We start from the raw sequence: 16,428 nt of genomic DNA on the forward strand, positions 1-16,428 counted from the left end.
TCACCACATAGGCCCTGACCCCTCAGTGGCCATTGGTATGGGCTGACCTAGAAGGGGTGGGGCCTAGACCTTTAGGCGAGCCCATTCCAATGGCCGTCAAGGGGTGGGGCCTAGACTGCTATGACACCACAGAGGGCGGGGTCTACTGTGCTGTTATGGGTGGGGTTAAGTAGATCTTTGGTCGAGAAGCCCCGCCCCGGTTGCACCATGACGTATGGTACAAAATAAGGTGTGAAAACTGGTTAATTTACCCATTACACCTGGGTAGAAAAGTCAGAATGCAAAAAAGGGGGTGGGGGTGGGGACAGAGTCACTTTAAGCAGCAGTTATGGGTTTTGTGTTGTTTTTGCATTTTCTGCATGCTACATTTTTGGATTTCTGTGAATTGTACGGCAGATTTTGGATAGCTGGGCAAGGATCCCCATAACTGCAGCTCTGAGATAAGCACATAAAGCTGTAAGCTAGTGCAGCACACGTATACGGTACTGTATATACGGCCACGCACCCCGTCTCTCTGCCAGGGACATGGATCCAAGCTCTGTGCTAATCCTACAAGCAGAATCTGAAAGGAGGAGAAGGACAATTCAGACACAAGAAATCTTACAACAATGTGCTGCACAGAGAGAGCGGAGCGGAAGATTCCGGATCTATAACAATATACAGATAAGAAGAGCCCATCTCTGCTCAAACTGCAGAAAAGAATCCAAACATTGGCTTCACAATCATTTATTACTGGAGAAGTCCCATAAACAAGAAAAAGAAGCAGAAACGTGTGAGTCTGTGTGTATATATATATAGTGTGTGTGTATATACAGTGGTATCTTGGTTTAAGAGCGTTTTGGTTTAAGAGCTCACAGTTTTTCAAAATAGTGACTTGGTGTAAGAGCATTGCTTTGGTGTAAGAGCTCCCTGTACTGGGTGGGAGGGGGAGTGGGGGAAGGGCATGGTCTGCATAGCGGGGTCTACAGCCCTGTACTCTGACCCAGGAAGTCTCCCTCACCCTCCATCATAGCAGATCCACTTCAGGCTGGGGCTTACATCAGGGGACAGGACTGTGGGGGTAATCTCTCCATAGCTGTAACCCCTCTCTCCCCGGACAGAGAGTGCTGCTATAGTGTGCCCACATGTGTCCTGCTCATTCCTTCCTGCTCCCTGCAGTCTCTCTCCGCCCTTGTGTTTCCCATCCTCTCCATTACTGTACACTAACTTATAATATCACATATTCTGCTGCTTCTCATTGTTTGTTTCATCTGTTTTACATGTTATTCACAATAATAAATCATTATTTTTGGGGTGTGGAACCAATTGTCTGCATTTCTATAATTTCTTATGGGAAAACTTGCTTTGGTTTAAGAGTGTACAGTACAGTACATGTATACAGGGCAGTATTACCAATTGCTGCTGCCCTAAGCACTAAACCTGAAGACGCCCCATCCTCACTCACCAATTAGCATCAGGAGTGGTAGATAATAGCTCCACATGTCACATTTAACACCACTATACCAGACCTGACCAATACCGCCATACTGTGACTGGATAACACTGCCATACCAGACCTGACCAATACCGCCATACCGTGACTGTATAACACCGCCATACCAGACCTGACCAATACCGCCATACTGTGACTGGATAACCACCGCCATACCAGACCTGACCAATACCGACACACTGTGACTGGATAACACCACTATACCAGACCTGACCAATACCGCCATATTGTGACTGAATAACACTGCCATACCAGACCTGACCAATACCACCATACTGTGCTGGATAACACTGCCACACCAGACCTGACCAATACTGCCATACTGTGACTGGATAACACCTCCATACCAGACCTGACCAATACCGCCATACTGTGACTGGATAACACTGCCACACCAGACCTGACCAATACCACCATACTGTGACTGGATAACACCCCTGACCAATACCGCCATACTGTGACTGGATAACACTGCCACACCAGACCTGACCAATACTGCCATACTGTGACTGGATAACACTTCCATACCAGACCTGACCAATACCGCCATACTGTGACTGTATAACACTGCCACACCAGACCTGACCAATACCACCATACTGTGACTGGATAACACCTCCATACCAGACCTGACCAATACCGCCATACTGTGACTGGATAACACTGCCATACCAGACCTGACCAATACCGCCATACTGTGCTGGATAACACCGCTATACCAGACCTGACCAATACCGCCATACTGTGACTGGATACACTGCCATACCAGACCTGACCAATACCACCATACTGTGACTGGATAACACTGCCATACCAGACCTCACCAATACCACCATACTGTGACTAAATAACACCGCTATACCAGACCTGACCAATACTGCCATACCCCCCCTCGAAAAGACACCAGATTTTCTGAACGGGAGGGTACTGCCCCTCTGCAAGGTGCTACCCTAGGCACCAGACCATGGGTGCCTAATGGTACGACCCTGCAGGTATATAGGACACTAAAGGCTTACAGGACCCCAAAACTATACACTACAGGTGCACGGGACCTCCACCAACTATATACTACAGGTATACAGGACCCCAAAACTATACACTACAGGTATACAGCACCTCCACCAACTATATACTTCAGGTATCCAGGACCCTCAAACTATAAACTACAGGTATACAAATCCTCCACCAACTATACATTACAGGTATACAGCACCAACTATTTACTACAGGTATAAAGGACCCGCGAACTATACAGTACAGGTATACAGGACCTTCACAAACTATACACTGCAGGCATACAGGACTTCCCAAACTATACAGTACAGGTATACAGCCCCCCCCCAACTATACACTACTGGTATACAGGACCTCCCTCAACTATACACTACAGGTATACAGCCCCCCCCTCCCCCCATCTATGCACTACAGATATGTGGGACCCCTAAAAAGTATACACTGTAGGTATACAGAACCCCTCCAACTATGTACTACAGGTATACACTAATTCCACTGATAAAACAATACCTTTAGCTTGGCCTCCTGGGCACCTTAGAACAAATCTAATTAACACACTGACACTTTATACCCGGGCAGCGCCGGGTACATTTTCTAGTGTGTGTGTGTGTATATATATATATATATATATATATATATGTATGTGTATATGTATATATATGTGTGTGTGTCTGTACTGAACACCATAAAATCGCTCAGCCAATCAGTGGCTGGGGGAGGGACACCGGGCAATCACTCAGACTGTGACATTGCAGCTGGAAGAGACCCGGATTTCAGATGAAAATGACAGACTGTGGCTGCCAGCGGGACCTGAGGACTGGTAAGTATACATTGTTTATTACGTTGCGGCATCAGCTCCTTCCCCCACCCCACTCATGCACTGCTTTTTTATTTTCCTGAGACTTCCCTTTTAACCCCTTAGTGACTTTCCACAGCAGTCTCTATTGGGCCCTATTCTAACCCATAACAAGGTCAAAATAAGGTGAGACACCAGGATCCTAGAAAGTCGTCTGTCAGTACGAGAATTACACCCATTACATGCCAAATTCTGACTGCAACACCTGCTGCCACCTCGGTCCACGTCAGGAACTGTGCAGAGAAAGAGAGATTTTCCATGGGGATTTGCTGCTGCTCTGGACAGTTCTTGACATTGACAGGAGGTGGCAGCAGAGAGCACTGTGTCACACTGGAGAGAATATACCACTTCCTGTGCCCCTATACAGACCCCCCCCAGGAGCCGTGCCCCTATACAGAGCCCACCAGGAGCCGTGCCCCTATACAGACCCCCCCCCCCAGGAGCCGTGTCCCTATACAAAGCCCACCAGGAGCCGTGTCCCTATACAGACCCCCCCCCCCAGGAGCCGTGCCCCTATACAGAGCCCACCAGGAGCCGTGTCCCTATACAGACTGCCCCCCAGGAGCCGTGTCCCTATACAGACCCTCCCACCAGGAGCCGTGCCCCTATACAGAGCCCACCAGGAGCCGTGCCCCTATACAGAGCCCACCAGGAGCCGTGCCCCTATACAGACCCCCCCACCAGGAGCCGTGTCCCTATACAGACCCCCCCACCAGGAGCCGTGCCCCTATACAGTGCCCACCAGGAGCCGTGTCCCTATACAGAGCCCACCAGGAGCCGTGTCCCTATACAGACCCCCCCACCAGGAGCCGTGTCCCTATACAGACCCCCCCACCAGGAGCCGTGTCCCTATACAGATGCCCCCCCCCACCAGGAGCCGTGCCCCTATACAGACCCCCCCCCAGGAGCCGTGTCCCTATACAGACCCCCCCACCAGGTGCCGTGCCCCTATACAGAGCCCACCAGGAGCCGTGTCCCTATACAGAGCCCACCAGGAGCCGTGCCCCTATACAGAGCCCCCCAGGAGCCGTGCCCCTATACAGACCCCCCCAGGAGCCGTGCCCCTATACAGACCCCCCCCCCAGGAACAGTGTCCCTATATAGAGCCCACCAGAAGCCGTGTCCCTATACAGACCCCCCCACCAGGAGCCGTGTCCCTATACAGAGCCCACCAGGAGCCATGTCCCTATACAGACCCTCCCACCAGGAGCCGTGCCCCTATACAGAGCCCACCAGGAGCCGTGTCCCTATACAGAGCCCACCAGGAGCCGTGCCCCTATACAGAGCCCACCAGGAGCCGTGCCCCTATACAGACCCCCCCACCAGGAGCCGTGCCCCTATACAGACCCCCCCACCAGGAGCCGTGCCCCTATACAGACCCTCCCACCAGGAGCCGTGCCCCTATACAGACCCTCCCACCAGGAGCCGTGCCCCTATACAGACCCTCCCACCAGGAGCCGTGTCCCTATACAGAGCCCACCAGGAGCCGTGCCCCTATACAGATCCCCCCACCAGGAGCCGTGCCCCTATACAGACCCTCCCACCAGGAGCCGTGCCCCTATACAGACCCTCCCACCAGGAGCCGTGTCCCTATACAGAGCCCACCAGGAGCCGTGCCCCTATACAGACCCCCCCACCAGGAGCCGTGCCCCTATAAAGACCCCCCCCAGCAGAAGCCGTGTCCCTATACAGACCCCCCCACCAGGAGCCGTGTCCCTATACAGACCCCCCCACCAGGAGCCGTGCCCCTATACAGACCCTCCCACCAGGAGCCGTGCCCCTATACAGACCCTCCCACCAGGAGCCGTGCCCCTATACAGACCCTCCCACCAGGAGCCGTGCCCCTATACAGACCCTCCCACACGGAGCCGTGCCCCTATACAGACCCTCCCACCAGGAGCCGTGTCCCTATACAGACCCCCCCACCAGGAGCCGTGTCCCTATACAGACCCCCCCCCCCAGGAGCCGTGTCCCTATACAGAGCCCCCCACCAGGAGCCGTGTCCCTATACAGAGCCCACCAGGAGCCGTGTCCCTATACAGAGCCCACCACCAGGAGCCGTGTCCCTATACAGAGCCCACCAGGAGCCGTGCCCCTATACAGAGCCCCCCACCAGGAGCCGTGTCCCTATACAGACCCCCCCACCAGAAGCCGTGCCCCTATACAGAGCCCACCAGGAGCCGTGTACCTATACAGAGCCCCCCCCACCAGGAGCCGTGCCCCTATACAGAGCCCCCCAGGAGCCGTGTCTCTATACAGACCCCCCCCACCAGGAGCCGTGTCCCTATACAGAGCCCACCAGGAGCCGTGCCCCTATACAGACCCCCCCCACCAGGAGCCGTGCCCCTATACAGACCCCCCCACCAGGAGCCGTGTCCCTATACAGACCCCCCCACCAGGAGCCGTGTCCCTATACAGACCCCCCCACCAGGAGCCGTGTCCCTATACAGACCCCCCCACCAGGAGCCGTGTCCCTATACTGAGCCCCCCCCCAGGAGCCGTGCCCCTATACAGACCCCCCCACCAGGAGCCGTGCCCCTATACAGACCCCCCCCACCAGGAGCCGTGTCCCTATACAGACCCCCCCACCAGGAGCCATGTCCCTATACAGACCCCCCCCCCCAGGAGCCGTGTCCCTATACAGAGCCCCCCACCAGGAGCAGTGTCCCTATACAGACCACCCCACCAGGAGCAGTGTCCCTATACAGAGCCCACCAGGAGCCGTGTCCCTATACAGACCCTCCCACCAGGAGCCGTGTCCCTATACAGACCCCCCCACCAGGAGCCGTGCCCCTATACAGACCCCCCCACCAGGAGCCGTGCCCCTATAGAGACCCCCCCACCAGGAGCCGTGTCCCTATACAGACCCTCCCACCAGGAGCCGTGCCCCTATACAGACCCTCCCATCAGGAGCCGTGCCCCTATACAGACCCCCCCCCCCCAGGAGCCGTGTCCCTATACAGAGCCCACCAGGAGCCGTGCCCCTATACAGACCACCCCCACCAGGAGCCGTGTCCCTATACAGACCCCCCCCACCAGGAGCCGTGCCCCTATACAGACCCCCCCACCAGGAGCCGTGTCCCTATACAGACCCCCCCACCAGGAGCCGTGTCCCTATACAGACCCTCCCACCAGGAGCCGTGCCCCTATACAGACCCTCCCATCAGGAGCCGTGCCCCTATACAGACCCCCCCCCCAGGAGCCGTGTCCCTATACAGAGCCCACCAGGAGCCGTGCCCCTATACAGACCACCCCCACCAGGAGCCGTGTCCCTATACAGACCCCCCCACCAGGAGCCGTGCCCCTATACAGACCCCCCCACCAGGAGCCGTGTCCCTATACAGACCCCCCCCCAGGAGCCGTGTCCCTATACAGAGCCCACCAGGAGCCGTACCCCTATACAAACCCCCCCACCAGGAGCCGTGTCCCTATACAGACCCCCCCACCAGGAGCCGTGCCCCTATACAGACCCCCCCACAAGGAGCCGTGCCCCTATACAGACCCCCCACAAGGAGCCGTGCCCCTATACAGAGCCCACCAGGAGCCGTGTCCCTATACAGAGCCCACCAGGAGCCGTGTCCCTATAAAGACCCCCCCACCAGGAGCCGTGTCCCTATAAAGACCCCCCCACCAGGAGCCATGTCCCTATACAGAGCCCACCAGGAGCCGTGTCCCTATACAGACCCCCCACCAGGAGCCGTGTCCCTATACAGACCCCCCCCACCAGGAGCCGTGCCCCTATACAGAGCCCACCAGGAGCCGTGTCCCTATACAGAGCCCACCAGGAGCCGTGTCCCCATACAGACCCCCCCACCAGGAGCCGTGCCCCTATACAGACCCCCCCACCAGGAGCCGTGCCCCTATACAGACCCCCCCACCAGGAGCCGTGTCCCTATACAGACCCCCCCACCAGGAGCCGTGTCCCTATACAGACCCCCCCCCCACCAGGAGCCGTGCCCCTATACAGAGCCCACCAGGAGCCGTGCCCCTATACAGAGCCCACCAGGAGCCGTGCCCCTATACAGAGCCCACCAGGAGCCGTGCCCCTATACAGACCCCCCACCAGGAGCCGTGTCCCTATACAGAGCCCACCAGGAGCCGTGCCCCTATACAGACCCCCCCCAGGAGCCGTGCCCCTATACAGAGCCCACCAGGAGCCGTGCCCCTATACAGAGCCCACCAGGAGCCGTGCCCCTATACAGAGCCCACCAGGAGCCGTGTCCCTATACAGAGCCCACCAGGAGCCGTGCCCCTATACAGACCCCCCCACCAGGAGCCGTGTCCCTATACAGACCCCCCCACCAGGAGCCGTGTCCCTATACAGACCCCCCCACCAGAAGCCGTGCCCCTATACAGAGCCCACCAGGAGCCGTGTGTACCTATACAGAGCCCCCCCCACCAGGAGCCGTGCCCCTATACAGAGCCCCCCAGGAGCCGTGTCTCTATACAGACCCCCCCCCCACCAGGAGCCGTGTCCCTATACAGAGCCCACCAGGAGCCGTGCCCCTATACAGACCCCCCCCACCAGGAGCCGTGCCCCTATACAGACCCTCCCACCAGGAGCCGTGCCCCTATACAGAGCCCACCAGGAGCCGTGCCCCTATACAGAGCCCACCAGGAGCCGTGCCCTATACAGACCCCCCACCAGGAGCCGTGTCCCTATACAGACCCCCCCACCAGGAGCCGTGCCCCTATACAGACCCCCCCCACCAGGAGCCGTGCCCCTATACAGACCCCCCCACCAGGAGCCGTGCCCCTATACAGACCCCCCCACCAGGAGCCGTGTCCCTATACAGACCCCCCCCCCAGGAGCCGTGCCCCTATACAGACCCCCCCACCAGGAGCCGTGTCCCTATACAGACCCCCCCACCAGGAGCCGTGCCCCTATAAAGAGCCCACCAGGAGCCATGTCCCTATACAGACCCCCCCACCAGGAGCCGTGTCCCTATACAGAGCCCCCCCCCCAGGGGCCGTGCCCCTATACAGACCCCCCCACCAGGAGCCGTGTCCCTATACAGACCCCCCCACCAGGAGCCGTGCCCCTATACAGACCCCCCCCACCAGGAGCCGTGTCCCTATACAGACCCCCCCCACCAGGAGCCGTGTCCCTATACAGAGCCCACCAGGAGCCGTGTCCCTATACAGAGCCCACCAGGAGCCGTGTACCTATACAGAGCCCCCCCCCAGGAGCCGTGTCCCTATACAGAGCCCCCCCCCAGGAGCCGTGTCCCTATACAGAGCCCCCCCCAGGAGCCGTGTCCCTATATACAGAGCCCCCCCCAGGAGCCGTGTCCCTATACAGACCCCCCCACCAGGAGCCGTGCCCCTATACAGACCACCCCCACCAGGAGCCGTGCCCCTATACAGACCACCCCCACCAGGAGCCGTGTCCCTATACAGAGCCCACCAGGAGCCGTGTCCCTATACAGACCCCCCCACCAGGAGCCGTGCCCCTATACAGAGCCCCCCAGGAGCCGTGCCCCTTTACAGAGCCCACCAGGAGCCGTGTCCCTATACAGAGCCCCCCAGGAGCCGTGTCCCTATACAGAGCCCACCAGGAGCCGTGCCCCTATACAGACCCCCCCACCAGGAGCCGTGTCCCTATACAGGCCCCCCCACCAGGAGCCGTGTCCCTATAAAGAGCCCACCAGGAGCCGTGTCCCTATACAGACCCCCCCACCAGGAGCCGTGCCCCTATACAGAGCCCACCAGGAGCCGTGCCCCTATACAGAGCCCCCCAGGAGCCGTGTCCCTATACAGAGCCCACCAGGAGCCGTGCCCCTATACAGACCCCCCCACCAGGAGCCGTGTCCCTATACAGACCCCCCCACCAGGAGCCATGTCCCTATACAGACCCCCCCCACCAGGAGCCGTGTCCCTATACAGAGCCCACCAGGAGCCGTGTCCCTATACAGAGCCCACCAGGAGCCGTGTCCCTATACAGAGCCCACCAGGAGCCGTGCCCCTATACAGACCCCCCCAGGAGCCGTGCCCCTATACAGAGCCCACCAGGAGCCGTGCCCCTATACAGAGCCCACCAGGAGCCGTGCCCCTATACAGAGCCCACCAGGAGCCGTGCCCCTATACAGAGCCCACCAGGAGCCGTGTCCCTATACAGAGCCCACCAGGAGCCGTGTCCCTATACAGACCCCCCCACCAGGAGCCGTGCCCCTATACAGAGCCCCCCACCCGGAGCCATGTCCCTATACAGACCCTCCCACCAGGAGCCGTGTCCCTATACAGAGCCCACCAGGAGCCGTGCCCCTATACAGAGCCCACCAGGAGCCGTGTCCCTATACAGAGCCCACCAGGAGCCGTGCCCCTATACAGAGCCCACCAGGAGCCGTGTCCCTATACAGACCCCCCACCAGCAGCCGTGTCCCTATACAGAGCCCACCAGGAGCCGTGTCCCTATACAGAGCCCACCAGGAGCCGTGTCCCTATACAGACCCCCCCACCAGGAGCCGTGCCCCTATACAGACCCCCCCACCAGGAGCCGTGTCCCTATACAGACCCCCCCACCAGGAGCCGTGTCCCTATACAGACCCCCCCACCAGGAGCCGTATCCCTATACAGACCCCCCCCCCCAGGAGCCGTGCCCCTATACAGACCCTCCCACCAGGAGCCGTGTCCCTATACAGACCCCCCCCCCCAGGAGCCGTGTCCCTATACAGACCCCCCCCCCCCAGGAGCCGTGTCCCTATACAGAGCCCACCAGGAGCCGTGCCCCTATACAGAGCCCACCAGGAGCCGTGACATTACCTGCAGCTGCTGAGATAGGAATACTGCTAACTAACAAGGAGCCCAGTATACACCAGCAGCCGCCATTACCCCACACACTCATCACAACCTAAAGGCCGAGTTCCATGTTTCACAGTCGTCACCAACAGGTCAGACGCATTGATGAGAAGTGGACGCTGATCCTGGTGTGCAGGAGTGACGCACACTGATCTAGTGTGGGGAGTGGTATACATATATACCAGTGTATATACCACTACAGTACATATAAGTGCACTATGATTGGTATACTGCCGGTATACGGTATATTGTGGGTGCTACAATAACACCTACTGAACTAGAAGGTTTCATTTTTTTCAATCACTGCAAAAAGGCATGATAAAACGCCTACAGTACATGTATATACATAATACACATAAATCACAGCCTCAGGCACTACCTACAGTACATGTATATACACATACAGCCTCAGTCACTACCTACAGTACATGTATATACACATACAGCCTCAGGCTGTATATGTATGTACTGTAGGTAGTGACTGAGGCTGTGTGTGTACTATGTATATACATGTACTGTAGGTAGTGACTGAGGCTGTGTGTATTATGTATATACATGTACTGTAGGTAGTGACTGAGGCTGTATATGTATGCACTGTAGGTAGTGACTGAGGCTGTATGTGTATGTACTGTAGGTAGTGACTGAGGCTGTGGTTTATGTGTATTATGTATATACATGTACTGTAGGTAGTGACTGAGGCTGTGTGTGTATTATGTATATATATTTACTGTAGGTAGTGACTGAGGCTGTGTGTGTATTATTTATATACATGTATTATAGGTAGTGACTGAGGCTGTATATGTATGTACTGTAGGTAGTGACTGAGGCTGTGGTTTATGTGTATTATCTATATACATGTACTGTAGGTAGTGACTGAGGCTGTGTGTATTATGTATATACATGTACTGTAGGTAGTGACTGAGGCTGTGTGTATTATGTATATACATGTACTGTAGGTAGTGACTGAGGCTGTATATGTATGCACTGTAGGTAGTGACTGAGGCTGTATGTGTATGTACTGTAGGTAGTGACTGAGGCTGTGGTTTATGTGTATTATGTATATACATGTACTGTAGGTAGTGACTGAGGCTGTGTGTGTATTATGTATATATATTTACTGTAGGTAGTGACTGAGGCTGTGTGTGTATTATTTATATACATGTATTATAGGTAGTGACTGAGGCTGTATATGTATGTACTGTAGGTAGTGACTGAGGCTGTGGTTTATGTGTATTATCTATATACATGTACTGTAGGTAGTGACTGAGGCTGTGGTTTATGTGTATTATGTATATACATGTACTCTAGGTAGTGACTGAGACTGTGATTTATGTGTGTATATACATGTACTGTAGGTAGTGACTGAGGCTGTGTGTATTATGTATATACATGTACTGTAGGTAGTGACTGAGGCTGTATTTGTATGTACTGTAGGTAGTGACTGAGGCTGTATGTGTATGTACTGTAGGTAGTAACTGAGGCTGTGGTTTATGTGTGTTATGTATATACATGTACTGTAGGTAGTGACAGAGGCTGTGTGTGTATTATGTATATACATGTACTGTAGGTAGTGACTGAGGCTGTGTGTGTATTATGTATATACATGTACTATAGGTAGTGACTGAGGCTGTATATGTATGTACTGTAGGTAGTGACTGATGCTGTATATGTATGTACTGTAGGTAGTGACTGAGGCTGTGGTTTATGTGTATTATGTATATACATGTACTGTAGGTAGTGACTGAGGCTGTATGTGTATATACATGTACTGTAGGTAGTGACTGAGGCTGTGGTTTATGTGTATTATCTATATACATGTACTGTAGGTAGTGACTGAGGCTGTGGTTTATGTGTATTATCTATATACATGTACTGTAGGTAGTGACTGAGGCTGTGATTTATGTGTATTATGTATATACATGTACTGTAGGTAGTGACTGAGGCTGTATGTGTATATGTATGTACTGTAGGTAGTGACTGAGGCTGTATGTGTATATACATGTACTGTAGGTAGTGACTGAGGCTGTGTGTATATACATGTACTGTAGGTAGTGACTGAGGCTGTGATTTATGTGTATTATGTATATACATGTACTGTAGGTAGTGACTGAGGCTGTATGTGTATATACATGTACTGTAGGTAGTGACTGAGGCTGTGATTTATGTGTATTATGTATATACATGTACTGTAGGTAGTGACTGAGGCTGTATATGTATGTACTGTAGGTAGTGACTCAGTCACTACCTATAGTACATGTATATACATAATACACATAAACCACAGCCTCAGTCACTACCTACAGTACATGTATATACATAATACACATAAATCACAGCCTCAGTCACTACCTACAGTACATGTATATACATAATACACATAAATCACAGCCTCAGTCACTACCTACAGTACATGTATATACATAATACACATAAATCACAGCCTCAGTCACTACCTACAGTACATGTATATACATAATACACATAAACCACAGCCTCAGTCTCTACCTACAGTACATGTATATACATAATACACATAAACCACAGCCTCAGTCACTACCTACAGTACATACATATACAGCCTCAGTCACTACCTACAGTACATACATATACAGCCTCAGTCACTACCTACAGTACATGTATATACATAATACACATAAATCACAGCCTCAGTAACTACCTACAGTACATGTATATACATAATACACATAAACCACAATCTCAGTCACTACCTACAGTTCATGTATATACATAATACACATAAATCCCAGCCTCAGTCACTACCTACAGTACATACATATACAGCCTCAGTCTCTACCTACAGTACATGTATATACATAATACACACACAGCCTCAGTCACTACCTACAGTACATGTATATACATAATACACATAAACCACAGCCTCAGTCACTACCTACAGTACATGTATATACATAATACACACACAGCCTCAGTCACTACCTACAGTACATGTATATACATAATACACACACAGCTTCAGTCACTACCTACAGTACATGTATATACATAATACACACACAGCCTCAGTCACTACCTACAGTTCATGTATATACATAATACACATAAATCACAGCCTCAGTCACTAGCTACAGTACATGTATATACACATACAGCCCCAGTCACTACCTACAGTACATGTATATACATAATACACACACAGCCTCAGTCACTATCTACAGTACATACATATACAGCCTCAGTCACTACCTACAGTACATGTATATACATAATACACACACAGCCTCAGTCACTACCTACAGTACATGTATATACATAATACACACAGCCTCAGTCACTACCTACAGTACATGTATATACATAATACACATAAACCACAGCCTCAGTCACTACCTACAGTACATGTATATACATAATACACACACACAGCCTCAGTCACTACCTACAGTACATGTATATACATAATACACACACAGCTTCAGTCACTACCTACAGTACATGTATATACATAATACACACACACAGCCTCAGTCACTACCTACAGTACATGTATATACATAATACACACACAGCCTCAGTCACTACCTACAGTACATGTATATACATAATACACATAAACCACAACCTCAGTCACTACCTACAGTTCATGTATATACATAATACACACACAGCTTCAGTCACTACCTACAGTACATGTATATACATAATACACACACAGCCTCAGTCACTACCTACAGTACATGTATATACATAATACACATAAATCACAGCCTCAGTCACTACCTACAGTACATACATATACAGCCTCAGTCACTACCTACAGTACATGTATATACATAATACACATAAATCACAGCCTCAGTCACTACCTACAGTTCATGTATATACATAATACACATAAATCCCAGCCTCAGTCACTACCTACAGTACATACATATACATAATACACACACAGCCTCAGTCACTACCTACAGTACATGTATATACATAATACACACACAGCCTCAGTCACTACCTACAGTACATGTATATACATAATACACATAAATCACAGCCTCAGTCACTACCTACAGTACATACATATACAGCCTCAGTCACTACATACAGTACATGTATATACATAATACACATAAATCACAGCCTCAGTCACTACCTACAGTTCATGTATATACATAATTAGGGCTGGGCGATATGGGCAAAAAAAAAAATCTCGATTTTTTAAAAAATTTGGACGATTCTCGATTTAAATCTCGATTTTTTTCTTTTTTTGCTACATAAACAGAACATTTTCTCCCTGCAGCATCAGATACTATTTTAATGATATTTCAGACAACAACTATATTGCTTTCCAGTGTAACAGAGCCCCCATATAGTATAGGAAATCATGTTTGTGCCTCCATCTACGTAGGGTGTAGTAATGGAGGTCTAGTGGATAAGGGGTGTAGTAGTGGAGGTATAGATGAGGGGTGACTGGGGAGACTGAGGGGGAATGGGGTGACACTGGGGGACACTGAAGGCTACTGGTGGGGGACACTGAAGGGGACTGGGGTGACACTGAAGGCGACTGGGGGGGGACACTGAGGGGACGGGGGGACACTGAAGGGGACTGGGGGGGACACTGAGGGGACGGGGGGGACACTGAGGGGACGGGGGGGACACTGAGGGGACACTGAAGGGGACTGGGGGGACACTGAGGGGATGGGGGGACTGGGGGGACACTGAAGGGGACTGGGGGGACACTGAGGGGATCGGGGGGACACTGAGGGGATGGGGGGACTGGGGGGACACTGAAGGGGACTGGGGGGACACTGAGGGGATGGGGGGGCACTGAAGGGGACTGGGGGGACACTGAGGGGATCGGGGGGACACTGAGGGGATGGGGGGACTGGGGGGACACTGAAGGGGACTGGGGGGACACTGAGGGGATGGGGGGGCGGACACTGAGGGGATGGGGGGGACACTGAGGGGATGGGGGGACTGGGGGGACACTGAAGGGGACTGGGGGGACACTGAGGGGATGGGGGGGGACACTGAGGGGATGGGGGGACTGGGGGGACACTGAAGGGGACTGGGGGGACACTGAGGGGATGGGGGGGGACACTGAGGGGATGGGGGGACTGGGGGGACACTGAAGGGGACTGGGGGGACACTGAGGGGATCGGGGGCACTGAAGGGGACTGGGGGGACACTGAGGGGATGGGGGGGATGGGGGGACTGGGGGGACACTGAGGGGATGGGGGGGATGGGGGGACTGGGGGGACACTGAAGGGGACTGGGGGGACACTGAGGGGATGGGGGGGGACACTGAGGGGATGGGGGGACTGGGGGGACACTGAAGGGGACTGGGGGGACACTGAGGGGATGGGGGGCACTGAAGGGGACTGGGGGGACACTGAGGGGATGGGGGGGATGGGGGGACTGGGGGGACACTGAGGGGATGGGGGGGATGGGGGGACTGGGGGACACTGAAGGGGACTGGGGGGACACTGAGGGGATGGGGGGGGACACTGAAGGGGACTGGGGGGACACTGAGGGGATGGGGGGGACACTGAGGGGACACTGAAGGGGACTGGGGGGACACTGAGGGGACGGGGGGACACTGAAGGGACACTGAAGGGGACTGGGGGGACACTGAAGGGGACTGGGGGGACACTGAGGGGATGGGGGGGGACACTGAGGGGACACTGAAGGGGACTGGGGGGACACTGAGGGGATTGGGGAACTGGGGGGACACTGAGGGGATTGGGGGGGACACTGACGGGACTGGGGGGGACACTGAGGGGATTTGGGGACTGGGGGGGGGACACTGAGGGCATTTGGGGACTGGGGGACACTGAGGTGATTGGGGGGACACTGAGGGGACTGAGGGGTGACTGGTGCAGCTGGGGGTGATTGGAGCAGGAGGGCACATACATCTCCTCCTCCTCTCACCTCCGCACACATGCTCTCCTCCCGGCCAGATATGGAGGTCCCGGGTCTGTGGAGGAGGAGGCCGCAGGGCTTACAGTAGGTGGTGATCGCGGCGCTGCGGGTCACGGAGCTATACAGCGGGAACGGGGATCTGCACTGAGCCCCCCCCCCCATCCCGCTGTATAGCTCCAGGACCTGCAGCGCTGCGATCACCACCTACTGTAAGCCCTGCGGCCTCCTCCTCCACAGACCCGGGACCTCCATGTCTGGCCGGGAGGAGAGCGGGACGCTCAGTGGAGGGGGTGGGGGCAGGTCAGCGGCGGCGCTGTCAGTGGCTGGAGGCCGCCGGCACCGCCCCTCTAAAGCCTGGCCACCCAGC

The 16,428-nt window shown here is 54.2% G+C and overlaps 1 protein-coding gene across 3 annotated transcripts in view; it reads right to left on the reverse strand.

Moving 5' to 3' along the window:
- The window catches only part of DCAF6 (DDB1 and CUL4 associated factor 6), a 413,552-nt gene that overhangs the window by 181,591 nt on the left and 215,533 nt on the right, over positions 1-16,428 (reverse strand). For 2 of the 3 annotated variants that reach the window (XM_069944434.1, XM_069944435.1), the window contains exon 12: positions 506-562. The exons of the other annotated variant lie outside the window; for it this stretch is intronic. In XM_069944434.1, coding sequence (XP_069800535.1) covers positions 506-562 — 57 coding nt within the window. The remainder of the gene's footprint in view (positions 1-505; positions 563-16,428) is intronic. 3 annotated transcript variants of the gene reach the window in all.

This window comes from Dendropsophus ebraccatus, chromosome 11 (assembly GCF_027789765.1).
Source record: "Dendropsophus ebraccatus isolate aDenEbr1 chromosome 11, aDenEbr1.pat, whole genome shotgun sequence".
NCBI lineage: Eukaryota > Metazoa > Chordata > Amphibia > Anura > Hylidae > Dendropsophus > Dendropsophus ebraccatus.